This window comes from Neolamprologus multifasciatus, chromosome 6, assembly GCF_963576455.1.
Source record: "Neolamprologus multifasciatus chromosome 6, fNeoMul1.2, whole genome shotgun sequence".
Classification (NCBI taxonomy): Eukaryota; Metazoa; Chordata; class Actinopteri; order Cichliformes; family Cichlidae; genus Neolamprologus; species Neolamprologus multifasciatus.
In genome coordinates, this window is record NC_140444.1 from 7,895,240 (window position 1) to 7,922,570 (window position 27,331).

The window sequence follows — 27,331 nt, forward strand, 5'->3', positions numbered from 1 at the left end:
ACATTGTCCTACTTCCCAGCTGGCAGCCGTGTGACTGCACTGGGATCCTCCAAAGAGTTTTTGAAGGATTTCTTTTAATTACTGCATACAAACCATAACATATGCATGGTGTCAAAAACATCCTATGGCACACCTGGGCTTACCTTATATCACATCATTTGGTAACCACTGTTCTAATCAGAGGGCCCGGTGGCGCCTGTGTCCGGCAGCCTCGCCTCTGTCAGTGCGCCCCAGGGCAGCTGTGGCTACAATGTAGCTTGCCATTGCCAGTGTGTGAATGTGTGTATGAATGGGTGAATGACTGAATGTAGTGTAAAGCGCTTTGGGGTCCTTAAGGGCTAGAAAAGCGCTTTACAAATGCAGGCCATTTAATCCACACTGATTTAATAGAACTTATCACTTATTATTTGCTGTTATGCAACACTTGGATGTGAATCTTTAACACTATGTCCAGTGTATCAGTACGAAAAACGAAATGATAAAAACAAAACACTGTAGGTGTTAAAAAACAGCAGTTGTGGGATCAACACCCTGATCAACAGAAATATTCTGTCTGGGTCTGTGCTGGTTTCAACGCAAACAGCAGGATCTCTCAGATAACAAGAGAAATCACATTTTCTCTCTTAGGTCTGTAGCCCCGGGCCTTAGCTGGTCTTTGAGAAATAGATTGCTGTGGACAAAGACGCTCTTTGCGAGCAATAGTCTACTGCGTTTGGCTGTCTCTGCTTGTTGTGTCAGCTTTGAATGCATCCTCGTGTCCACAGCAGTCAAGACATTTGGCACTGGTCAGTGGGCATCACACACACAGAAAGAGAGCAAAAATATAGTCGTGGAAAAATGTTGAAACACTCAGTGGATAAAAATACTAAATACTGACAAAACTTGCAAGGTAATACTCATATAAATTAGCCATAAAACCAACATGATAATTAGAAATGATATGTGTGCAAAGCATTTCACAAAAGCAAGACAAGAGCTATATTATTTACATTACCAAAATAAAAATATATCCAACAATAAGATTAAACATAAACAGTGTACATTTATTGTACATGCCTACATTTCTGCATTACTAGAGTTGTAAAACTACACTGGTATAGAATTAAGACAATTATCAGAACATAAATTATTGTGATTTTCTCTCTCCAACCCTCAAAATGACAAACTAAGGATACTCTTACAACATAAACTGGGTCATTTAGGTGCCTCTTTTGTCTTTCTTTTTCCTTTCCCCGATCAACTGTCATCCATCTCCTTTCCAGCTGATCTATACTGTCCTTCTTCCTTTTTCTCCTGTCTGTACACAAAGCAATACCCCCAGGAAATAAATCTGTAAGTGAAGGTTTGCTTTGAAAATTAACGTCTCTTATTGAATCAAATGAAGCATGGACTCAGGGAGGGAGGAAGGAAAAGGTCAGCAGACTGAGAACATTTAATGAATATTGAATCCACCATTTTCTCTCTTTTTTTAACAAACACACACACACACACACACAAATAGGGGCAGGAAAACACGTGCATATAAGTAAAGATATGTATTCAGCATCAGAATGTTCACGATGTTTTTCACTGTTATGATATCTTCTCATCTCAAAAAGCACTCTTACATCTATTCTGACAAACATGACAAACATTGTTCTCTTGTGAGTCGTGCTTGCTGGCTTTCACATCATCAGGGAAATCATCACAAAGAAACTAACTGCTAACTTTTGAAATTCAGGGAAAGAATGTAAACTTTTAAAAGACAATAACAACTGAAATACTTTGTATGCTGTATGTCATAGTTCTGCCTCCTAACATCATCCCACTTCTGTCATGTTTACGGCTGAACACATCTGACCAGTAAAAAAATATCTAAGCATCTGGAGTCCCTCTGTGTTTATATTCAATTCAATTCAATTCAATTCAATTCAATTCAATTCAATTTTATTTATATAGCGCCAAATCACATCAAGGCGCTTCATAGATACAGAGAAAAGCCCAACAATCATATGACCCCCTATGAGCAAGCACTTTGGCGACAGTGGGAAGGAAAAACTCCCTTTTAACAGGAAGAAACCTCCGGCAGAACCAGGCTCAGGGAGGGGCGGCCATCTGCTGCGACCGGTTGGGGTGAGAGAAGGAAGACAGGATAAAAGACATGCTGTGGAAGAGAGACAGAGATTAATAACAGATACGATTCAATACAGAGAGGTCTGTTAACACATAGTGAGTGAGAAAGGTGACTGGAAAGGAAAAACTCAATGCATCATGGGAATCCCCCGGCAGCCTACATCTATTGCAGCATAACTAAGGGAGGATTCAGGGTCACCTGGTCCAGCCCTAACTATATGCTTTAGCAAAAAGGAAAGTTTTAAGCCTAATCTTAAAAGTAGAGATAGTGTCTGTCTCCCGAATCCAAACTGGAAGCTGGTTCCACAGAAGAGGGGCCTGAAAACTGAAGGCTCTCCCTCCCATTCTACTTTTAAATACTCTAGGAACAACAAGTAGGCCTGCAGAGCGAGAGCGAAGTGCTCTAATAGGGTGATATGGTACTACAAGGTCATTAAGATAAGATGGGGCCTGATTATTTAAGACCTTGTATGTGAGGAGCAGGATTTTGAATTCAATTCTGGATTTAACAGGAAGCCAATGAAGGGAAGCCAAAACAGGAGAAATATGCTCTCTCTTTCTAGTCCCTGTCAGTACTCTTGCTGCATTAATTAATCGGCATATTAATCGGCTTCACGGGCAGAACTGACACAGCACATGCTATTCTTTCTGTTTCATCATTACAGATGTAGCATTAGTTTTCATTAATTGTGGCCCACTGTGCGAAATTAAAAAAAAAAAAATCCACTAAGATACCATATAAAAGGTATTCCTCTGCTACTATCTGGTGTTGCATACTTCATGTATTTAAATATTTCAATAGGTTAGTTTTGTTGTTATGTTTTTTAGATACACTGGGTGGTTTCTCAGCAGACAGGCCCTTTTCTATTGACTGTATAGTAATATAACTTTTTTCTCTGTTGTCACGGGGAAAAACAAAACATCAAAACTCAAAGTCTAGATTGCTAATTGTTTTGTACTGACAGACAACAGACAAAAGATTTAATTAAGGTTGGAATCAAAAGATTCAAGGTTCAACATTCCAGACTTTTTATTATCATTATGCAATCAAAAGGAAATTAAGGCAATTACAGCTTTTATGCAAACAAAATCATATTCTTGTGTTTACTCATTATATTCTTATTAAAAAGAAAGAATGAAAGAAAAAAGGAGAAATCATAACAACAGAGATAGGAAAGATAATAACATTTAAAAACAAAACACCCGATTGACCCTGGAATTGTAGACATCTATGTCCATATTATTGTGAAGGTTTTGATTCTTTATATTGATGAAAACTTTAAACCTAACCTTCACAAATTATTTTATCTGCAGTTTCCCTTTTTTTTCTACCTTTCTATCTTTGATAACATCAGTGTTAACCATCAACAAACGTTCATATAACTAGTATGCTAATTCTTAATCTTGTAATTTGTTTTTGAGGAAATGTTTCTTCATGGTGTGTTTGTCTGCAGCACATACACCATCTGTAAACCTGGATAACAAACCATCCTTATCAGCACTTACATTTATGGTTAGTTTAACTTTTTGCTCATTTGGGTGTCACAGTGATCCTTTCCTATACTGTATGTCTGAAGTTTTGTCAACTCATTTGTCAAACAAGGCCTTGCTAAACAGATTTTATGTCTGTATATAACATGGAGGCATGAAGAATTAGATCCTGTTGTTATTGCAATCACAGGGAAAACTCTCCTAAAACTCTGAGAAAATTCCCACTCTCCCTTCATTGGTCCTTAACCAATTACTTTACCCTTACAATCGCTCTGGGAATAGTTTATCCATAATAGTGTACCAAGCTGGAACTGAAATTTAAAAAGGGAAATATGGCTTAAATAACAGCATTTGCTGGTGTAAATGAATTGAGTTTTTCAGATCAGTGAAGCTGATTGTATGGTGGAAGGACACATTACTGGCAGCACTTTACATGTTAATACATGTGCTATTAGTGGCACCTCAACCACATCCATTTTTAAATTTCACGCTGACATTTCAGGCTGGAAACTGCATCAATGATGTCAGAGGCCAACACTGACAAGCTGAACATTTCAACAAAACGGATTTTATTTTACTCAAAATGAGAACAAACAAAGCTCTGCACTGCAGACATGAGGAAAAATCCATATCGCAGATTTTATGTATCAGCCAGTGTCTAAAGTTAGCACAGACATTTCTGAATTACTTTAATGCAATTTGCTATAAATAGGCAGTAAGCACCAGTAGAAATGGAGAGGAAGTCTGCAATAACAACAAGTAACAGGAAAGAGGGCATGATGATGGCTCAAATAGTAAAAAATATATGAAAAACAAATTAAAAGCCCAAAATATAATGTGGTATAGTTCCATACATGATTCATGTCATTAAATTAGCTGCAGTTGCTTTACAACAGAACTCTCCTTTATATGGAGCTATGCAGATGAAGAAGAGACAGTCCAACAACATTTTGAACATGAACCTGCTCAGACAGAATGCACCAGGTGCTGTGCTTGGACACAGACATCTGGCAAATTTGCACAAGATCTGCTTCATAGTACAAAGACTGCTGCAAATGCCAACCAAGATGGGGATTTTGCACTCCCCTTTTTTGTCTTTTGGGTTGTCTTACTCATCTTTTTCAAAAGGTCGGGTTTGGCTGGTACAGAGAAAATCAGATGAAAGACAAATGCTGACTTTGAACATGTTTCACTAAATATGCATCTGATGTGCATGTATGGACTGCATGACAATAATTCAATCATTCTTTTCAGTTGTACCTAAATAAAATTCATTAAACTTCATGTAGAGTGCTGTGCAAAATCTTGAGTTGCCTTTATTTTCGTTATATCTTGCATCGAAAGAGCCAGAATTTCTTGTACGTTTTTTTATTAGCTCTCTGTCACAGTCTGGCAGAGGCAGACTGTATGTATTATGAAAAGGACCCAAAATGTGGACACCATGAAACAAAAACTTAAATGTTAACAGAAAGCGAGCCGTTTATTAAGGCTGGTGAAAACATTACAAAACAAAAGGCAGAGGAGAAGCTAAACAATAACCTAAACTGGGAGAGGTAAGATAACATAGAAACCCAAACCATGAACCCTAACATGGACACAAAAATACCTAGAGCACAGAACCTGGAAACATGACACAAGGGACAACAGACGACCTGACAATAACACACTGAAAACAGAGGACTTAAATACACAGGAGGTGATTAGGGGAAGTGGGAACACGTGGAGGAACAGCTGACTGACATGAGCCTAATGACAGGACGAGGGAAGTGAAACTAAATTCAATGAACAAAGAACACACGACTCCTTCAAAATAAAACAGGAAACATGAGACAGACATGATAATACAGACTTGATAACATAAGACACGCAGCATGAAACACAAAGGGTGAGGGAAACTTAAATACAGGGGAAGAAAACACAAGGAGCCTAATAACCAAATGAACTTCGCTAATCTAATGAACTTAAACATAAACAACATCCAAATAAACTAAAACTCAAAACGCTGGGTCAACAGACCCAGGAACGTGACACTCTCCATGCTTTCTGAAGGTCTTTCAAAGTTTTCCTTTGGATGTTGCCTGCTTTCTCACTTATGTTTTGTTTCTTTCTTTCTTTCCTTCTTTCTTAAGCCACTTAAAACTGCTCTATTAATCATTCAAGCGTATAAAGGCACTTAACTCAAGAGATGAACCCGTGATTTGTCAACCTAGCAAATAACCAATTTTAAGTTGTTTCTTTAGCCACTTTTTTACTGGCAGCCTGTCACAAAAACATATCATTTATTCCCATTCCTTTAGTTATTTTTATTTATTTGGGGCGATCGTGGCTCAAGAGTTGGGAGTTCGCCTTGTAATCGGAAGGTTGCCGGTTCGAGCCCCGGCTTGGACAGTCCCGGTCGTTGTGTCAAGATACTTCACCCGTTGCCTACTGGTGGTGGTCAGAGGGCCCGGTGGCGCCAGTGTCCGGCAGCCTCGCCTCTGTCAGTGCGCCCCAGGGTGGCTGTGGCTACAATGTAGCTTGCCATCACCAATGGGTGGATGACAGGTTGTGTAAAGCGCTTTGGGGTCCTTAGGGACTAGAAAAGCGCTATACAAATACAGGCCATTTACCATTTATTTATTTTTAAAAAAGAGAAAAAACACGTTTGACAGACATAGAGTTGTATTTTGTCTTCTAACAACAAGGTGATTCCTAAAAAGCTATTAACTGAAAACTTGGCATATCTCAGGATGGTGCGTAGTGTGTCCTTTTGAGGAAATTGGACAAGTGGGGGACAAAAGAAGTAGTGGCAGATGAAGAGTATCTGAATATTATTAAGAAATAGGAATAACTGGCACAAGATGTGAGCAATACATCTGGACCTTGAGTTGACTCGTCTGTGCTTTGCTGAAGTCTCATCAGAAATGGCCTCAGTGGAAGGGTGGCTGACAAGAAGCCAGTGTCGAGCAAATGAAACAGCGAGAAAAGCCTCACATAACAGTGGGAAAAGGTCTTATGAAAAATAAATGCAAATTTGGGAAATCCCCTCCTGAGACCCAGTCTATTCATTATGTCCCCCTGTGGTTCTCAGGAGGATATGAACACAAAGTTATTTTGTTTGCTTGTTTTTTGTTTTTACTTGTCAGAGGTTTCAATAAACACAATTTTCAATTATTTCATGGTTTCGGCTTTACATGGTTAAAGTTCAGGCTGTGCAGAAGAATAAAGGCCGTCATACTAAATATTGACTTTTAAGCTTATTAGAATTGGTCAAATTGTTTGTTTCCTTTATATGCTTTTTTCCTTGATTGCTTGAACATATTTTAAAACATTTCTCCACCTGTTTCCCATTTTCCTAATGAAGCGTGGCTCAAGTGTTTTGCACAGCACAGCAAGTTATCTTTATGTTGCACAAACTGTCTCAGCAATATAGTCTTTTAATTTAGACATCATTGAGGTTAAGATTCTTTTTTTATTTCATTTTCACCTCCTACGGGATTCAAAATAAAGATGAAAATCCGAGTAAATTTCTTTTCCAGAGAATGTGAAAAGAGCTGCTAAATCAAAGGGTTCATATGGTTTGCATAGAGTGATAATTAAAAGAAAAAAATATAATTAAAAACAAATAGCGGGGGAAATTAACTTTATTTGTTTTCTCTGTCAGCAAACGTAGTTGAAATATCAGCAGCCATTAAATATGCATTAACACTTAACAACAGTTTTTACTTCACCAAGAGTTATTTAGAAAAGCATACTATATAGGACACTGGGTATTGTTCATATATAATAAAATTATTGCCTGCTCTGTTGAAACAACCTTGAAATAGTTGTCGACAGATTTTAATATGTTGAAAGTTTTGTTGATGAGGAGCTTTTCCAAGCAGAGACTCTACGCTAATGCGATGCCTGCTGCTGTTGTTCTCTGTGGTTGTATTAGCACAAGTAATAAGATAATCGAAGCCTGTTTATTGCAGCGACTTGGTCTTAACGACTGTGTTTGTTTCAGGTCACTGATTGAATCTACTCTTTATTTCATTATGACTTTCCTTAACACCCACAAGACATCGAGCCCTGCTGATCAAATGTCTGCTAACTGAGAGTTTTTCCTTTTTTTGTCGTTTCCTTTCTCCTTTTTGCTTACTCTATTTTTCAGTTATGCTTCACTTGTTTCACTCTTCTTTTTCTCCTGTGTCTCACTGCTTTCATACAACATCTCAAACAATTTCTGTCTTTCCACCTAATGGAAGCTGAAGGGAGACAAATTGATGCCATCATCAAGCATGCTTTATATAACAGTCGTGCCGCTGTGGCGCTCCTTGTTGTGACACAGCTTCCCACTGGCCTAATGTCTCTCTTCCCTTCTTGAGTTACCTCTCCAGGGACTTTTGCCCGAGTTGGGCCAGAATTTCTGGCCCAATATCATATTTTTTAATCTATAGACATATTGTATTTGTGCACTACTAAAAAAAAAAAAAAGGTAAAATGTCAAGGCAAGAGTACATTTTGAATCATTTTTCATTTGATTTTTCTCTTGTGACTTTACTAAGAGTTTTGGCAACTTGATTTTCTTGCTTACTTAATTACAATACTCCTGTGTGCATCTCATTTGACACGTTTTTACAGGAGCACACATGCTTTTTTCCTCAAACTATCACAAAGCTGCACACAGAGAGAAACTAAGACCATTCATACATGCCTGTGCCCATATGGCCGATTTCATATTATTCAATTTTCAGTTCAATTAAAGAGAGCAATAGAGAGAGTGAGAAAGAGAGACAAATCACAACAACAGTCACCTCCAGATGCTTTATATTTTAAGGTACAGATCCTAGAATATTAGGGAGATAATCCAACAATCAAATGAGACCCTTTGAGGAAGCACTTGACGACAGTGGGAAGGAAAAACTCCACTTCAATAGGAAGAATGCTCCTGCAGAACTGGGCTCAAGGAGGGGCAGTCATCTGGCACGACACGTTGGGGGTGATATGAGGAAGCCATAATAACAGACAGACTGTAAACAGAGCCAGAGATTCATGATTACATGCAGTGTGGTGTGGAAGCACATAGCGACTGAAAAAGGTCCACTCAGTGTATCATGGGAAGCCCTCAGTAGCCACGACCTATTGCAGTATTACTCATTCAGGTTCACTTGATCCAACCCTGACTATATGCTTTATCAAAAAGGAACATTTTAACCCTAATCTTTAAAGTAGAGAGGGTGTCTGTCTCAGTGAATCCAAACTGGGAGCTGGTTTCACAGAAGAGGAGTCTGAAAGTGAAGGCTCTGCCTCCCATTCTACTTTTAAATATCCTGGAACCACAAGTAAACCAGCAGGAAGTGCTCCACTGGGGCAATATGGTACTATGACATCTTTAAGATGGATGGTACCGAATTATACAAGACCTTAACACAAGGATTTTAAAATTGATTCTGGATTTAACAGGGAGCCATTGAAGAGAAGCCAATATGGAAGAAATTGGCTCTCTCTTTCCAGTCCCTGTCAGTATTCTCATTGCAACATTTTGGATCAATAATAATGAATTACAATAATCCAGCCTAACAGTTATAATCATTGAACAGTTTCTCTTTGGATTATGGGAAAAAACTAGAGACACTCAGATAAAACTTGCACAAGGCATAGACTCTTACTTCAGTGCAACAGCACAAACTGCTCTTGCTAAAATTTTACCAACAAAATAGAAAGGAAGAGAAAGTTTAGTTATTTATTCATCAGTTAACTCACTCAAACATTGCTCACTGAGTGTGCACAGATGCATATGGGGATGCTGCAGGTGTGGTAGACCGCTGTGATGGGACAGAGAATGAAAAGTATACCTTTTTTGCAATTTTCTGATATTTTTACTGGGTGGTGTTGACCTTTCATGCTAGCCAGCTGTCCATTGGCAGGTAGACAGATTAATTAAGTGCGGCTCAATCAGTAGCAGATTTCTGGTGGACATTTCTGCTCATTAAATACCAAAGGCCGTTAGCCGTAGAAGCTATAAATAGAGATTAAAAACAAAAGAAATGCTGAGAGAGAAATAAGGGCTGAAAATTTCAAGAACGTTTTGATTCTTTTTTTAGTTTCTTACATATGTAAATGAACACCAAGTGATGAAAGTAAAGAGTCATAACAGCCAAATTATTCTAACTATGAATTAATTTGGTTCATCAAAAGGGGGAGATAGTTTGTAGAAACGCCGTTTGATTAACAGTGCTCTAAATGGGTGCTAAAAATGTTTTAACCTGAAAGGATATTTATTGAACATTTGTCTGACTTTGTTTTTCACATTTTATACAACCGGGTAGGAAACTACAATTAAATCCAGGCATGAATACATCAGTATTCATCAAACATTAGATGCTTCAGCTTTCTGGCTCTGTTCCTCTTTTTATATGCACCCTCTAATTTTGCTTGTAAGTTTGATCCATTATTGCATGAATATTCTGTTGTTGTGTTGTGGCAATGGTTCTTACTTTATGCACTGAACTCTGCAAAATCACAGAAACATCTGGTTTATTTGCTTTTGGCAGGCTGTGTCTTCAAATTTCAATATATGCACATGTAAATCTTTTCATTTTTAGATGATCAAATTGACACAGACCACTAACTTTTAAACACTAATGTCTACATTCTGTTGGGAATATGACTGGATTCATCCTGTTGGGTAACGACTGAAGGACTGTGTTAAACAGTAGATTTCTGATCAAATGACTGTGTGATTTGTTTTGGACTTTTGATGCCGCCTGTGAGATGCTGCATAGCACGCACCCACAAACCCATTATTTTTTTTCTCTCTCCCAGCCTCACTTCACTTCAATTCAATTTCAGCTGGATCAGATTTATTGACAATAAAGTTCTGAAACAATTTTATCAAGAAGTGCAGTATAATGTGTTTCTGTCTCACTTTTTTTGTCCTCACAGTTTAATATAGTCGAACAAAGACACTTCAGTTATTGTGGTATATAAGCATGAACGCTATAGAAACAATATACTCAAGGTCGGATCAATAATAAAAAAATTATTTTGTCTCTCAATAATTTTGATTATCTCAGCTTTTTTTGATATGTAGTGAGCAAAACCGACTATTAATAATATTTGTGTGTGTGTGTGTGTGTGTGTGTGTGTGTGTGTGTGTGTGTGTGTGTGTGTTTTAACTCCTTTAAACTTATAAACAGTTGGGTCTTTAGGTAACTGACCACTGACCCAAACTGTAAAAGCAGTTTCTCAGTGATTTCAAACAATAAAAGCTTTTCTTCTTATACATTTTTTGGCATTTAGATCAATTTTGGAGGAGCACACAGTTTTTAGTTTTTTATCTGTTTGCCTGTTTTGGTTTGTTTGGTTTGGTTTGATTTGCAGGGGTTTCTGTTTGTTTGCTGGCTTATTTTTATGGGTTTTAGTCACTCATGTGCAGGCTTGATTTTTGTAAATGTTTTATCTTTTATTGTAATAAAACAAAAAGTCAAATCTTTAGGTAGCCTTTCAGTGCTAAACTGGCCTGTGTGCAGTTCAGTTCTTTCACCAACTGAAAACATTTGCTGTATCATTAAACACAAAAAGTACCCAGGACTGATACTAACTTGTTGTTAGACAAGTAGTAAAACAGGTTGCTGCCATCAAGTTTAACATTAGTTAACATTTTTATTGAAATGTTAACTAATGGCTTACCTTCTTAGCTGTAGATACCAACAAAAAATGAGAACATTTTTCATTTTAAGCTGAAAAAATGTTTTTCAGCTTAAAATGCATAAGCTGAAAAACATGTTTCAGCTTACACATTTTATATGTTTTCTGTGTAGTTTTGTGAATAAAATATGGGCTTATGAGATTTGCAAATCATTGCTTTTTGTTTTTACTTATATTTTACACAGTATCCCATAATAATAATAATGGATAATGGATATCAAATTCTTTTCGTTTTCTTTTAGAAAAACTTCGCATCCAGTTAACTGGATGACTGTTATAGTCAGGTATCGTCTTTGGTATCTCCTTTAAGAAAGCGGTGTTTCCGTCATCCCAGTGTTTTAAAGTTACTTGGTCTTTTCAACGGGTACTTGAAAATAGAGACAGCATCCATACTAGTACAGTAAACGCGTGGAGGCTTTCTATTTGCTGTCGGAGTCTGCAGACTTGTTGCTAGGTAACAGCGCAGAGCGGCGTTTCCAGTGTAGTTCAAGGAACGCTCTTTCCGCTTTAGTAGCTACACAAAGGCTGCGCCAAGAAAATACATATCCCACAGTGCACTTCTCGCGGAAATGCCCGCCTCTTTTGAGCATATGACTTTCGGTACTCCAGTGAATCACAACAATACCCCGTTTGTGGTGCTGTGTGGCTCATTTAAGTATTTTGGTGGTGTTTTTTCTGTCGTTAGTTGCGCAGAGTTGTTTTGAAAATGAGGCTGCAGTGTTTGTTCGCAGCTTTGTGTCTCGGCGTTGGTGTAATGGCCGGGAAATACACTCGGGAGCTGAATGAGCCCAAACCGAACGACAGAGATGGGCAGGCAGTGGAGTTCAGGATAGCTAAGCTAAACCAGGTCTGGGAGAAAGCTCAAAGGGTATGTATTTAAGACGATCAACAGCACGACTTATGTAGCACAAATAATTAGAGGAAAATGCTGAAACAATGAAGACAGGGCAATAAGAGATACATACGTGATCGACGTACTGAGCTATGCACAGACCCAGGGGATCAGGTGGACGTTTCCTTAGTTGTTCATTGTGAAGTTGGTACTTACAGATAAGAAGGTGGGCCAAGCTTGGTATTGGAAAATTGTTGAAAAATGCGTTTTACTGCTAATCCCAGTGAGCATCATTTAGCATTTAACTGCCTCTTCAGCTGCCTCATCAGATCTTTGGTCAATATTTAATAGACTGTTATTGTGAGCAAAATTAGGATTATGGAAAAAATATCTCTCTGTGTACTTTTCTGTTTCTGCAAACTTTCTTTCTCTGCCTGTCTAACAAAGCCAACATTTTCTGCTCTTTTGGATTCAACAGATGCAGTTGTCTCCAGTCCGGCAGGCTGAGCTGCACAGTGACCTGAAGATCCAGGAGAAAGATGAGCTGCAGTGGAAAAAAATGAAGGTGGAGGGATTCGATGAAAATGGGGAGAAGGAGGCCCAGCTCAGGCGCAACTTCCATGGTAAGACAACCTGCAGACTGATTCAATCAGCAGTAGTTAGAGCTTTGTCCTGAGTCAGTTTCCTCTCGATCCTTAATCACCATCTTTAACAGTCCCTGTACTGACATTTTTATGGGTTTGATTAGTAATAATGACTGCAACATATCCTAACACACCAGTAGTCACTAAAGGCAACAACAAAAAAACAGGAACAGAGAGTATCACAGGATTTCTTCTTCTACCTCTCCTTTCACTGCTTCCTTTAGGGGCCACCACAGCAGATCATCTAGCCTATCCCTAGCATCATCTTCCATCCTCTCTGCCACTGCAACCCTCTGTATGTCCTCTTCAATTACATTTATAAACCTCCTCTGTGATCTGCCTCCTTCTCTCCTGCATAGTAGTTCCATCTTCAGCATCTTATCTTGCCTCTCTAATCAGTGGGTCACGATGCGTTGGTAAGAGCCATCTTCTCTCATCAAAAAGACAGATATTTTTAGAGTTAATGAATTTAAAGTTATTCCTTTTAATTTTCTTTTTGTCTAATATGGGAAAGCAGAAGGTTAATGACACCTGGCTTGAGAACAGCGTCTTTAGTTTTTGTTTCAAACCTTGGAAAATAATAAAACTAAATCTTCTCATGCAAAAACACAAACAAAAGACTTTACAGAAGTTTTATCTTGTAAAACTGTCTGAGACGCTTGAGATTCCTCCATTTTTCTTGCCACTGTAGACATGAAACGGGTCCTAAATTGCTTTGCTAGTGTTGTAAGAAAAAATAATAATCTTGAATCTAACTTTAAACTTTCTGAATTTCAATGTCATTTAAACCCAGTGCTAAAAAGAGACATGTTAAGACAGATGGTTTAGGTAGATCTAATTTAGTCAAGGCATATACTGTAGATGTCCATCCAACAAAGACAAAGAAAATGTTTAATGATAGATTAAGTTCATGTACTTTTTTATAGTATATGTGCTAAACATGGCAAAGTTTAAGGATCACATACTTGACCATAAAAGTAAAAGTTTAACCGGAGTAAACTTTCTGATGTACTGGTTTGTCATTTGAAATAAACTCTGAAGGTCATACTTCTAAGCTGTGGTAGTGATTTCCCCCACTGCTCCTTCCTGCTGTTATCAGTAGCACTCTTCATATGTCACTTAATCTGTTCACTTGTCACCTGGCAGATGACTTACTAAAAGCATGCTAATTTTCTCCTGTGCTATTCAGGCTGTGGGTAAAAAGATATTTCTGTATTTTGAATTACGTTTTAGATATTCTTTATGTAGTATTTAGCAGTGTTTAGACTGAGGTGCTATTGTATGATTTTAAAGGATAGGCATATTGTATCTCCCTTTATTCCTTGTGAGAGCTCGGCCAGCAGTCCACCTGCTCTGGTTCCTCTCCTTCCTCGCTCCCCTGTGGTGCAGTGACCTTCCTGCTACAGGCAGAGCAACACAGTCTCTCCTTTAGCTGGCTAAATATAAATGTTTAAGGAGCGCATCAAGTCATCTTTTCCGTGCTCCTGTCCTTCTCCTTAACTCATTCTAATTGAGCTTCACAGTCATTTTGTCTCCCTCATTACCTTCATTTCCTCTGCGCTTGTTCTTGATGTATTTTATATGCCAAAAGACACCCCTCACACCGGTCAGTCGGAGAACGTGAACACACAACGATGAAAGTGTGTAATGTAAACTGTTTAACTGCTCCAGCACCACAGAGACTTTCGACAGTCTTAATGAAGATTTTAAATGTAAACACACTTCTTGAAGTTAATAAATGACACTGGTGATTTGCAAAAATGCTGTGATGGTGCTGAATCAGCACCTACAATAAACGTTTGGAGACGCTGGAGAATAATGAGGGCAGAGATTTCTCAGTCCCAAGTCCATCTTTATATGCTTTGTTTTTCAATTTGCCAAATTCATCAATTTTTTAACCACTTATTCAGTTCAGGGTCACAGAATAACTGGAGCGTGGCTGGTACACCCTGGACAGGTCAGCAGTCACTGACAAATATTTACCTTTTTACTATCAAATATTTGCCAATAATAATAGTTATCTTTCCTGAAGGTTTTTGAATGTGCTTATTATTATTATTATTATTATTAATAACGATAATTATCATTATCATCATTATTATTATCTCTTGTCTCATTCACTTAATGATGTAGACATTCTGCCAAATTGTGGGGTTGTTCACAATGCCACTGCTACTAAATTAATTAATTGACAAATACTACTTAATGTCTTGAAAAAATATTCATTCGAGGTTGTTTTTAAAAGCCATTGGCAGCTTTATCATGTGCTGTATACACAGAAATATAATATAATACAGCAGACATAGGAACTCAAACAATCCTGAAAGGAAACCTGTAAATCCAATGAAGTTGGCCTTTGTCCAGGGTGGCTGTAGCTCAAGTGGTAGAGCAGGTTACCTACTAATCAGAAGTTGGTTTGATCACCATCTGCTCCAGTCTGCATGCCAAATATCACTGGACAGCATACTAACCCCAAGTTTCTCTCCAGTGCATCCATCCGAGTATGAATGCGTGTGAATGTTAGATAGAAAGCACTTACATAGAAGAAAGTGCTTGTGTGAATGGGTGAGTGAGACAAGTGGCCTTGAGAGCTCAGAGTAGAAAGGTGCTATATAAGAACCAGTCCATTTACCATGTCCCACCCCTGCCCCCAAAGAGCTATAGCTTTATAGATCAGAACTTACTGCTCACTTTTTCCATATTAACTTAGGCACAGACTTACTGGCCCAAAATGATTTCCCAGAGGTCTTTGACTCGGTAGGGTGACCAAGTTATTGTTTGGCTTTTATTTAGTTGCTATAAAGAAAACAGAGAAGGCTGTCATCATATGTCAGTCAGGGTAACATCTGACTGTGTTTTGCTGCTAAGTCACAGTTTATGTAGATTTGGCTGATATATGATAGAAACTATGACAAACTCATAACTGGATGAAGCTGGTGGAAAGTGATTAATTTCGCATTTGGGAGAAAATTACGTGCAGTGATGCATTAAGTCACCAGCAACTATGTGATTACAAAGTTTATAAATTGCACCAAGCATCTTTTTTTGCTTTTCTTCAAGGGAAGAAAAGAATATATGCTTATATTAGACAACAAATGCATATTTCATTCTCTTCCACTTATCCTTGTCAGGGTCACGGGGCTTAAGGAGCCTATCGCTGCTACCATAGGGCGAGAGGCAGGGTACACACCTGGACAGGTTGCCAGTCTTGTCACAGGGCTAACACAGAGAGAGACAACCATTCGCACTCACATTCAAACCTATGGACAATTTAGAATTACCAGTTAATTGAACCTTACTAACTGCATGTCTTTGGATTGTGGGAAGAAGCTGGACTCCACACAGAAAGGCCCCAGGAAAATAAAATAACCACTAAAAATATATTGGTCTGGCTCTACTTCTTCTTTACCTTCATTAGGGATCCTACTCCCCTTGATGTTTCCTTTGAAATTTATGAGTTACTGTCAAGGGGTTTAGAGTCTTGTTAAATGATTAATATGTATGTCTTAGTCACTTTAGATTCTCTTGCCTATCTCCCGCTTCCTCCCAAGATACAGCCTCTGTTGTTGTTCCTTAGAGGCTCACGTCAGGATAATTCAACACAGCGTTTGTTTAAAGTCTTGTGGTTGTGTTATGCAGTGATCCTCGCCAAGTATGGGATGGATGGGAAAAGGGACACACGGCCACTGGAGAGCAACTCACTGAAAGATCACGACATCAAGGAGGAAGATGCATTTGAGGATCCCAGACTGGACAAACTCTGGAACAAGGTTTGTGTTTGTGTGCATAATTCTGAAAATACTGAAGTATTGCTTTATGTAAGGTGCTTTGATTTAATGCTTGCATTGTTTGTAGTGTAACTGTAGGACTTCAATGCCAACCCTGTTGCCGTTCCTCTTTAAAAACCTTACCACAGCCAGTAAAAATAAAAACTTATGGACATGAACTTCAGATCAGCTTAGTGCCACTCGGCTTCCAAGAAACAAAGAACAAGAGAACTAAACACTTTACAAGGTAACAAGCTTGTAAAATGTTTAGTGAGTCTCTGATTTCATCATTTTCACTGAACACAGCAAATCCACTTTCAAGGGGTTTCTTCCATACACAGTCGACAGATACATTCAGTCTAATCAGAACTTCATAACTCATTTATCAAATTACATCAAATCTGTAAGATCTAAACTTGTTTAATGGCCAACCAGTCACAAAGGGAGCAGCGTGAGCTAGTTCAAGCAGGAAACTCGAGCTGCATCATACACTGACAACACTGATTGCTGCCTTGCATCACTGTTTCAGCTTCTCTTCCACCCCAGCATTCACACCGTAGACCCCAACTCCCCAATTTTCTAAAGTCTTTGTGTGAAAATGAGCAATCTCTGACTATTTTTATATGTCCAATATAGTTGATTGACTTTAAAATATCCATATAAATGTAATCATTAAAATCACTACACTTAATAAGCCTAAACCTTCTCAGACTCTTACCAAACAGTCCTGCTGTACTGAGCGTTGATTCTTTTACTGCTACTTGTAATAGTAAATTCTTTCCCATGCAAAAGATCCTCGTTCTTCTGATGCCTTTGAAACGAAATCCTCTATATCTCTAATGCCTCTTCCCCCACCAGGCTAAGATCTCGGGGAAGTTCTCTGATGAGGAGCTGCTGAACTTGAAGAGGGAGTTCCAGCACCACAAGGACAAGATCCACGAGTACAACATCCTCATGGACACCGTCAGCAGGACTGAGGGTGAGCCATGTGAATCACTCCCTTTGATCCGCTGCAAGCGCGTGTGTCGCACTACTTCTGTTTAGCTTTATTAGTGTTTTCTGAGGTCAGGTTTAAAAGCATTTCAGCCCAGTCCTCCTTTCTGTTGCTTCGTCCTTCGTCTATTCAAGATCTCTTACAGAATATCCCTTTCTATCTTAGCAGCTCTTATTGACCCTTTTATGCCATTTACTGCTATTTTATTCTCTGCAAACCTAGCTGGTGTTTGTGATCATATCAGAATCATTTTAAAAAACAAAAGCGGAGTAAATGTAAGAAATGTAAGAAATAAGGCTTACGAGGTTATAAAGTAATATTTTCTAGATGCCATGGCTGTTCTGCATACCCGTGTTTTATAGGGTTGAAGTCTGAAGTGCTGTCTGTCTGTCTGCTCAGTCTTGTGGTCATATACGTAGGTGGCAGGTATCAGACTGCACATGTTACCACCCACTACTTTGTGCTCTATCAGTGCTTGTCAAATCACATCAAGCTGTGAGTTTTAAGAGGAGCTGACAGGCCCCACTGTGTTTCAAGTAGGCACGGGGAGGACAGGCACGTCTTCTTCGGATGTGACTTGACACTTTGCAGCTGTTACGTGCCAGAACTTTCCCGATAGCGCTGCACAGCGCTGCGTTTTTGCCACACAAGCCAGGGGTATTTCTTCTGCTTGTCTGATGCTTTTAAATATTAAGCCAATCACATGTTGCCTTGAGGGAGTGACTGTGAACTTCCACAGTACCTCCACGTCCATCCACTGCCTGTCTAGTTTCCTCAGTTTTCATCCAGTTTGGCTTCTCTTCTTTTTTTTCTTTTCTTCCCCTTTTTTCATTCAAATGTCAACTGTTATCATTTAGTCAGTGTGGTGCTGTACACTTAGGCTTTGTTTGGCTTTTACCTTTTTCTAGCACCACACAGGCTGTTCAAGGTTCTCGTGAAAAAGTTGCTAAATAAATGACAAATAAGCCAGTTTTCTAAAATGACTTTAAGCTTTAACGGGTTATTTAATGTAATGATGTAAAAAGCTGCTAATAAAAACTGCTTTTCTTTTTTATCTTTTATTAGTTTAATTTACTTTTTGTCTCTTTCCTATTCCCTTCTGTCATCTATCCCTCATTTTCTCCATCCGTCTCCTCTGCCCTCACTCCTATCTAACCCACCCACACAACCCTGTGGGCTTTTCACTTCTAATTTGCCCCCTCTCTCCCTCTTCTCCCCTTTATTTCCTTTCATCTGTTCCTCTCAACAGAAATACACAAGAACGTGATCTCTTCCCTGGAGGGTGATACCAAAGAGCACGTGCTGCAGCAGAAGCACACAGACCTGAAGCACAAAATGAGAGACCTCAACCAGGGCTTTGAGCGCCTCCGTAAGCTCAGCCACGAGGGCTTCACCGAAGATAGCGGTGAGACATGAAAAGCACACACACGATCCGCTTGTCTCTTTTTGCATCTCCATTAGATGCCACATTTATCTCATCAGCTTAATTACTAGGATTTGTAATCATAATAACACATTAACGTATCACGGCTGATGGCTTTAAGTGTTTTGCATTTTTTAAAGACGTTCATTGAAAGCAGCTCGCTACGCTGCATTCGCCCAGTGACGTCGAACAGCTCGGCCTTGTGCTGTTTAACAGACAAAGCATTTCACTCACCGGTGCATTTTATCTCCACTCCTCAGATATGTAAGGCTGCTGTTAGTCGAGTGTGCTGCAGAGTTTGCGTTAGGCTTCACTTGCAGGTGCAGGTTTCAGTGGGAGGTTGTTGAGAAGTTTAGATGAAGGCATTGTACCTTCTGCTGATCCATAATGATTTCGTTGCTGCGCCTCTACCTCCAGGTTGTTTCTTACTAAACCACTCGTTCCCCTCACATCTTTGCTTCCTCTTGCAGAAATCTGTTTTTGATCCCCTCCCCTCTTTTTTTTTTTTCTTTTACACTTGCAGTTTTGTAGCACTTCAGGAGCGAAGAGAGAGTGTGTGACAGCACCTCAAGATTAAATTCTTAATGCGAGCATTTTGCCTCTTTCATATTTTGTGTGTATTTCTATAAAGTGATACGTTGCTGTGATTGCATGATATGAAATATCTGCTGCGACTGCTCCTCCTCAGAGCTGCCTTCCTCTTGAGTGTTTGTGGCTCCAAAATGTCTCTTTGGATTGTTTATCTTTTCATCTGCCTTTCCCTTCCTGGTCTGTAGAGTTTCGGGAGCCGCGTGTGATTGAACTGTGGGAGGCTGCCAAGAGAACCAACCTCAGCAACGATGAGCTAGAGTCTCTCAAGGTAGTGCTTACATCTCTTGTGACTGCTTTTATGTTTTTGAGCACGCTCTTGCCCTGTCTGTTCCTAAATGACACTTTTTGTTTTAATGCGGTGCTACAATCTAACTTTGACTCCAACTCCACAAAACTTTTTAATCAAGCGCTCTTCTGGCACAGAAGCATTAACTGTATTATTTTCCACTACTTAGTAGCTAAGTACCACTTGTGTACGGTAAGCCATGCAAAGTGCAACTTATTATGATCACATTTTTATGTATTGCACTTTTGAAATTCACAAGTATTCCACTCTCCTGGATCTCGTTGTGCTCCTTTCACCGTTTGTCCCCTTGGGCAGCAGATTGCAGTGAACAACTCAATTTAAATGTTTTGGGGTTTCTATCAGGTTTCAGGATCAGATCTATCACAGGAAACATTCAGCTTGGATTTCCTCTGTGGCACTTCGCTTCTATTTGCCTCTTGAGATACATATAAGCTACTTGTTCAGCTGTGCATGTAACTGAAGGTTAACTGAACTTACACCCCTCTATGTTGGCTGCTCTTATTCATTTAGGAGGAGCTACGTCACTTTGAGACTAAAGTAGAGAAGCACAGTCATTACAAGGAGCAGCTGGAGTTGTCCCATCAGAAGTTGCAGCATGTAGAGGCTCTAGGAGACACAGAGCACATCAAGAGGAACAAGGAAAAGTATGACACACTCGCTGAGAAGACTAGGGAGATGGGCTACAAGGTAAGTAAGAATAAAGAGGTTCTCTTAGCATTTAATATGCTGTTTGACTTCTCACCCGCATTAGAAATGAATAATAAATTATATGTAGTATTTGGTAATTGCTTGTAAGGCTGGAAAGGTCTGGTTGTTGGAGGACTGCAGTAGTCCCAGTGTTAAGTGGCTTTTTATTTTCACAGCTTTTTGTTTGCGCTTCAAAGTTTATAACCATCTCAAAGCCATCCACACTTATCTAAGTGAAGTGTATGTATTAACGTGTGCTGAAAGTCCAGTGTAAGACCAGATGCATATAACAAACATTGCCAATACAGTAACATAAATGCATAAATAAAATCAAGACAACTGGTTTTCCAGTTTTCACTCCCTGCAACTTGAGCTTGAAATGTGAACAGAATTACAATTTACTATGAAAACAAGCAAACTTGTTGTTTTCATAGGAAGTAAACTAATTATCATTTGTGTTGACAAGCCCCTGTTTAGCTGCATAGTGGTCTTGCATTTAAATGGCGTGTGTGTGTGTTTGATTTCAGATGAAGAAACATATGCAGGATTTGTCCAACAAGATTTCTCGCCAGGGACTCCAACACAACGAACTCTGAGAGGTCATCACGCCAGTGAAAGAACTGTAATGTTTTTGTTTAGTCGCACACAACCTTGATCAACCATGCCACCATTTCTTTTTTAACTGCTGTTAAGAAAAAAAATCAGTGTTTTCTGTGAGTGTTTTTCTACTTTTCTAGAGAATGAAATGCTTAATGAGTGAATTCCTGGTTATATGTATGTAATATGCATGAAGTATTATAAAGCAGCTCAGACTGTCAGTCAAGGTACAGATAAATTAAATATAGAAGTACCAGTGTGGTACTCCATAGAACAGTTATTTGTATAACAAGTGGAAATAATGTCTTATTGTTGGTGGTAGATAAGGGATAGACAGCACTATTGGCTGTCTTGACCAGACCAGAAGCAGTTGGTCTGTTTGTCCACATTACATATGTGCTGTTGCCACTGTAGGACCTCATAGTTTCCCTATTGACATATTTTGGTGTTACTTGAACTGTCTGATCAATATAAAATGAAGATCAAGAGTAGAAGCACTGAAAACTAGTGATCTGAAAATAAAATACCAATCTTTAATAATCAGTAAGATACAGGTGCCAAAAACAGACATACAGTAATATTTTAAAAATACAGATTTACAACATTCGTACGCTTTGGCATAAATAAAAGCACTTAATACACTGTAGAGAAAAGCAGTCTCTGTAGTGACATTAAAGGATATTTTTTGCACAATGTTAGATTTTCGTGAGTCATCCTCATGCTGTTTCTTTCTCCTCAGAAACACTAGTGGGGAACCAAAATTATAAAAATAAATTTGCATCCATTATTTTACAATTTGTCCTGATGATATCAAGAGGGAGGTGAGAAATTGAAACAAACACTATGCTTTTCCATTCATCAGTTCCTGGCCTCTCACAGACCAGAAGCAGAGGCATTGATTACTGTGATGAATAATGTTTCTGGATGGCTGATTACTTAGTCATGTCCTGCTTGGACCACATGGGCCTGGATTAATGTAATTTGCACCCTGGGTATAACTGTAAGCTGCTTATTTTTATCGAATGCTTTTCCGCTTTGAGGTGAAATGATCACCAGGGAAGTTGGGGCTCTTGGCATTCAATTGTAAGGCATGAGATGAGGTGGGCTTTATCTCACTGTGAAATCTTATTTTGATCCAAATCCAATGGCAGTCGGTGACCTCTTGAGAAAAGAGGTAGCATAAATTATATGGTGATCACAAAGCCTGACGAAAATCAACCCAGCAAGAACTGTAAATACATTACAGCTTAAAAAGCTGTCATTTATTCTTGTTTTCCATACGCAATAACGATGATAAACAATAGTTTACGCCCATCCCCTTATAATTAAAGCCATTCAACCAGTAATCTTGGTAGTCTTGAGATTACTGGTTGGCATCGGTAAGGTAGGTTTCCATCAATCCTCAGCATATACAAGGTGTGATCATAAAGTTCCAGGACTCATATAATAAAAGGACATTCAGCTGTGTGCTCATTCCCAAAGGCTTACCACAGCAGATGGATTCGCTGTTTTTGATGTGGCACAGATTTTATACCAGATGCTCTTCCTTATCCAGCCCTCCCTTTAATCCCCACCTGGGACTGACACTGAGTACACTCACTTGTGATCACATAAGGATGGGTTTGTGTGTCCTCCTCAAACCAGAAATTTTTGCCTATAAGGCAAATCTGGATCCAGAAAATACTAAAAGGACTTAAAATGTGACTAAATTTGGGGAATCGCCCCTTTAAGGCCTTTTCCTGGATCGCAAAACACAGCAGATCATTTGCAACTACTGCTTAACCACAGACCTTGTTAATGATGTTTTAAACTGGCTTGACTTTCATGTCTGTGTTGAAGAAGACATTGAGTGTGTGTGTGTGTGTGGGGGGGGGGGTGTTGAGTTTTTTTGCATCTTGCATAAAAGCCATGCAGACAACTATGTAACATTTCTGTGATAAAAGGTATCGAGACAAACGCAGGAAAAAGCTAGTTTAAAAGCAAGTATGAGAAAAACACTTAACACAAAATAGAAGCTGCATAAGAAAGCTCCCAAAGCTTTACCGTTAGTGGAATGGACTGTGGGAATTTCATTACAATGTCACAACTGTGGGTGTGTTATTAAGTACAAAATAACCGGTATGCTAATCCACCACATTTGAGTACGTCAGCTTTTCCAGAGAGTTGGAGAGAATCTGCAGTCAAAACTATTTTGAAGTGTCATCCAGTTGGGCGTTCCAGAGTCAGTTTGGTGGCCCTTGCCGCCTGCTCTCCAGCTGAGTCAGTCTGTCCTCCCTGGCCTGAACATGCTCCGCCCCCACTCTCTGAGCTGTTTCCATGGCAGTGATGTCCAGGTGGGCGTACCTGATGGAGCCCTCTTCTGGATGAGAAAATGATGGAGGGGGTTAATAAAAAAAAAAAGTCTTGCTACAGTGTGTCATATAATCTTAGACCAGTCTCCCAGAGATGCATTATACCCTCACTCTGCCCCTTCTGTCTCCTCAGACTGATTTTTAGTTGGTATTTCTGAAATACACATTTAACACATTAACTTCATCTGTGTATTAAAAAGCCATAAAATTACCTGTAATCGAAATGCTCTCATTTTATTAGGTTTTAACTGATGTAGATTGCTTTCCATCCCTCTAATAAATTGCTTCATTTTCACAGTCTAAATACGTCAGATTATGTTAATTCAGTTAGTTTACAGCACCGGGAAATAAATTGACTGTTTTCCATAAAAAAATTGCACCTCCTCATTTATTGAACGTATTTATCAGGCTTTTCCTAACAGTGTGAGCTGATCTAAGAACACATTTTCATGCATATATAAATATACATATATATAGATATATAGATATATATATAGATATATATATATAGATATATAGATATAGATATATAGATATAGATATATATACCTATATATAGATTTATTTATATATATAGATATATAGATATATATACCTATATATATAGATATATATATATATATAGATATATATATACATATATATATAGATATATATATACATACATATAGATATATATATATATACATACATATAGATATATATATATATACATACATATAGATATAGATATATACACATATATGTGTGTGTGTGTGTGCAGCGTGATAAGGTAAGACGACCTTTTGAGCGGGAGTCACAAGTTTGATTCCAGTAAGGGGTGTCTGGGTCCAGTAAGGTGGGCAAGAGAAAAACTAGTAGCTCAGCTTTCCAACATTCGAAAGAAGGCTAGAGATTGAAGGTACAACACACATGCTACGGCAAGGGGGAGCCAAGACGACAGGTTGGGGGGAGAATATCATCACCCCCACCCGCTTGGGTGAAAGCTGCAAGCTAGTACCTTATACCGGGTACAACAACAAGGGGTCTATGAACACCTGCCTGTGATAATAAGCTGGCCAAAGATGGATATTAGTGTCATAAGATCCCCAAATAACCATCATGGAAGGACAGTATACTGCCCAGTATGAACCAGCAGATAGAAGCAGTAACTGACATCCTGTGGCATCCATAGTGGTGGCTTACCATTAAATGATGCTCAAGAAGAGCCCAGTGGTAATCAGAGCACTAGGTGCAGTGACCCCCATCATACCTATTATATTGTTATGATAGGCAGAGAATAATCAACAAATCAACCATCTGTTTCATAGCTGTTTGCCCCAGCTTTGCTTGCTGTTCCATATTCTAACAACGTCTCAAACATGCCATGCATTATAACAGTGGAGATATTGCACGCAACATGGGATTTGAAGCTATTCACTCGGCATATATAAAACCAAAAATATAAAAAAGATAAATAGTTATCTAAAACTGTTTGAGGTGCAATGTTCTTACTGAGTCTGCAGAGCTGCACTGCATTACCTCTCTCAGCACTGCGCGGACTGGAGGCCGGAGCCGAGCTGGGTTTCTGCAGCTCCAGCTCTGTGTAGAGTAGCTCTCTAGTTTTATACAGCAGAGGGCTAACGGGGATGTTGACATAATTAGTACTGCTGTTACTACAAGGCCCGCAGTCCAGGGATGCAGGCGGAGGAGCCTCGTGGGAAAACCTGAACATGCCTGAAGGAGAAAACCAAAAGCAGGGGAATTAAATCTGTTGTTTGCAGGACAAAAGGTGTTAAATCTAATTCATTTTAGAGTTAGAAGTCAGTATATCAACAACAAAACTGTTACACCAGGAAAACACGAGATGTTTTGATGTTTTGATTTATTACAAATTTTCTTACCACAAGCTGATGTTGGTCTGTGCATGCTCGGTGGGACAGGAGGTGGTGGAGGGGCATGCAAGAGCAGAGATGGCAACAGTTTCTTCAGATTTGCAAGCTTAGAACTTATGTCACTGCTGTCGTGCCGTTCCTCCCTGATACAGAGAGGAGAGTCTGGAAACACATTTTTAGGACACGAGGATTAGACTCAAACATTCAGTATGCAGTATACATTAAGTAATGATGTAAAAAGCAGTCCCTTAAGTTCTTATTTAACATTAATCAGCTAAACATCTATTAATATTTCCAGCAGATGTAGTTAAATTATGTAATTGTTATTACTGATCCATAGACAGCATGTATTTATTTCACCATTTTAGGTGAAGGTCATTTTTAACAGCCTTTAGTGAAAGTAACTGATAATTTTCCCTTTGAATAAATGTACTGAAACATAATTTCTCATTAAAATTCTCATAATTTCCTCCATACAAAAATGTATGGAGGAAGAATCTTGCAGTGCTTCTAATGAAATAAGGACACAGTTTCATTAACAAACACACCTTGTGAATCTGCAGAAGGTGTCAGGTGCATCAGTGGAGAGCTGTCAGTCTAAAACATAGGGGACACAAACAATTATTTTAAAGATTTCCCTTAAAGTGCTTTTGAATTTTGTCAAAAACATCTTAATTTACAGCTCAGCTTTAAAGACAAACATTCGAAGCTGGGTTTTGTCGTCCATTCAGAGCATTAAAGTACCATGCAATTATGCTTATTAATGGCCTTAAAGGGGCCTAGTATGCTCATAATCAGCTCTATACACTGATTCTTGGACTCTGCAAGAGTAACTTAGCATGGTCCACATGCACAACTCTGCTACTGTCTTTTTATGCATCCTCTCAGTTCATTCACTTTGAAAGACCCTTTTAAGACCACTCTTTAAAGCCTGTCTTTAAGCTTGGCTGGTGCTTGCAAATAGAAGGTGTGAACAGCAGGTGGGGCTACTGTGCTCAAAGCCACTGTTGTTCGTCTGAGACGTCAATATTAAAAGGTAGACTAGCCTCAGCCTCAGCCTCAGCGTAGAGTAGAATTCGTTTGCCTGCCAACTTTTTGTGACCCCCACAGACTTATCTGCAGGGACACTACTCTACAATCCACATACTATGAACACATCTTTTAGACACACTGCAAGCAGAATTTGGAACCTGCATCTCTCTGAATCCACATCCATAACCTTGCCTAAGGGTATCTGCTTTGGTTCATTGGGATAAGTTGTACTGAATTCATTATTTGAAACTTTGGCCATATGCACCAACGTAAAAATAAAGACTTTAAAATACAAAAAAAACATTTAAAAATAAATGAATAAATAAAAAACACATCTACTTTAAACTTCGCTTTGTTTCCTATGAGTGGGTGCAATCAGAAGCCAAAAATATGTATTCTGAATATTGATTAGTAAATAATGGAATTTGAAAAAAGGGGGTTTAAAGTTAAAACTTTATTCTACTCCTTTTCGAGCATAAACGCCGTGTAGATATAGAGATATTAATGAAAACTTGATGTTTTAAGTTTTTCAGTCTGACTAATAACCAACAAGCGGTTGTATTTTTGTCTTCATTTCAGACAAGCAGTGATTATTTACAGCCCAGGCTGGAAGAAGTTAACTCTTAACTTGGTGACTCGTTAAGCCTCTTTTAGGTGCAGCAGCCTGTATCAGCTGTTTCCTGTATGATGAGGAGCAGGTTAAACAGGACAAAGATTTCTGGGATGTCTTGATTTAAAAACACTCTTCGGGTCATGTCCGAACATCTCATTAAAATGAAGGTCAGTACCTGTCAGTGCTTGACCATTTGATAACAGTTCCTTCCTTTTGGTTTAGTTCTTTGCTTTGGGTTGTTTTCTTGTTGATCACCTAAGCTGCCCACACTTCAGGTCATAAACTACAGCTTTGACACTTTTCTGTTAAATTTCCTCCATAATCCCAATGTGACCAGCCCCTGAG

The 27,331-nt window shown here is 38.8% G+C and overlaps 2 protein-coding genes across 5 annotated transcripts in view; one reads left to right on the forward strand and one right to left on the reverse strand.

Moving 5' to 3' along the window:
* Positions 1 to 11,809: 11,809 nt before the first annotated feature.
* Positions 11,810 to 23,841, forward strand: lrpap1 (low density lipoprotein receptor-related protein associated protein 1). Its single transcript, XM_085161913.1, has 8 exons — positions 11,810 to 12,142; positions 12,585 to 12,729; positions 16,390 to 16,520; positions 17,376 to 17,496; positions 18,761 to 18,916; positions 19,711 to 19,793; positions 20,343 to 20,519; positions 21,047 to 23,841. Exons 1-8 carry the CDS (start codon positions 11,981 to 11,983, stop codon positions 21,113 to 21,115), a joined length of 1,044 nt encoding a protein of 347 aa, XP_085018039.1. The 5' UTR covers positions 11,810 to 11,980; the 3' UTR covers positions 21,116 to 23,841.
* dok7b (docking protein 7b) overlaps positions 15,468 to 27,331 on the reverse strand; it is a 31,785-nt gene continuing 19,921 nt past the window's right edge. For 3 of the 4 annotated variants that reach the window (XM_085161904.1, XM_085161906.1, XM_085161903.1), the window contains 4 exons: positions 25,890 to 25,938; positions 25,351 to 25,503; positions 24,962 to 25,183; positions 15,468 to 23,475 (listed from right to left, as the gene is read on the reverse strand). In XM_085161904.1, the coding sequence (XP_085018030.1) occupies positions 23,339 to 23,475; positions 24,962 to 25,183; positions 25,351 to 25,503; positions 25,890 to 25,938 (561 nt within the window). In that variant the 3' untranslated portion in view covers positions 15,468 to 23,338. The remainder of the gene's footprint in view (positions 23,476 to 24,961; positions 25,184 to 25,350; positions 25,504 to 25,889; positions 25,939 to 27,331) is intronic. The other variant, XM_085161905.1, reaches the window with a different exon arrangement.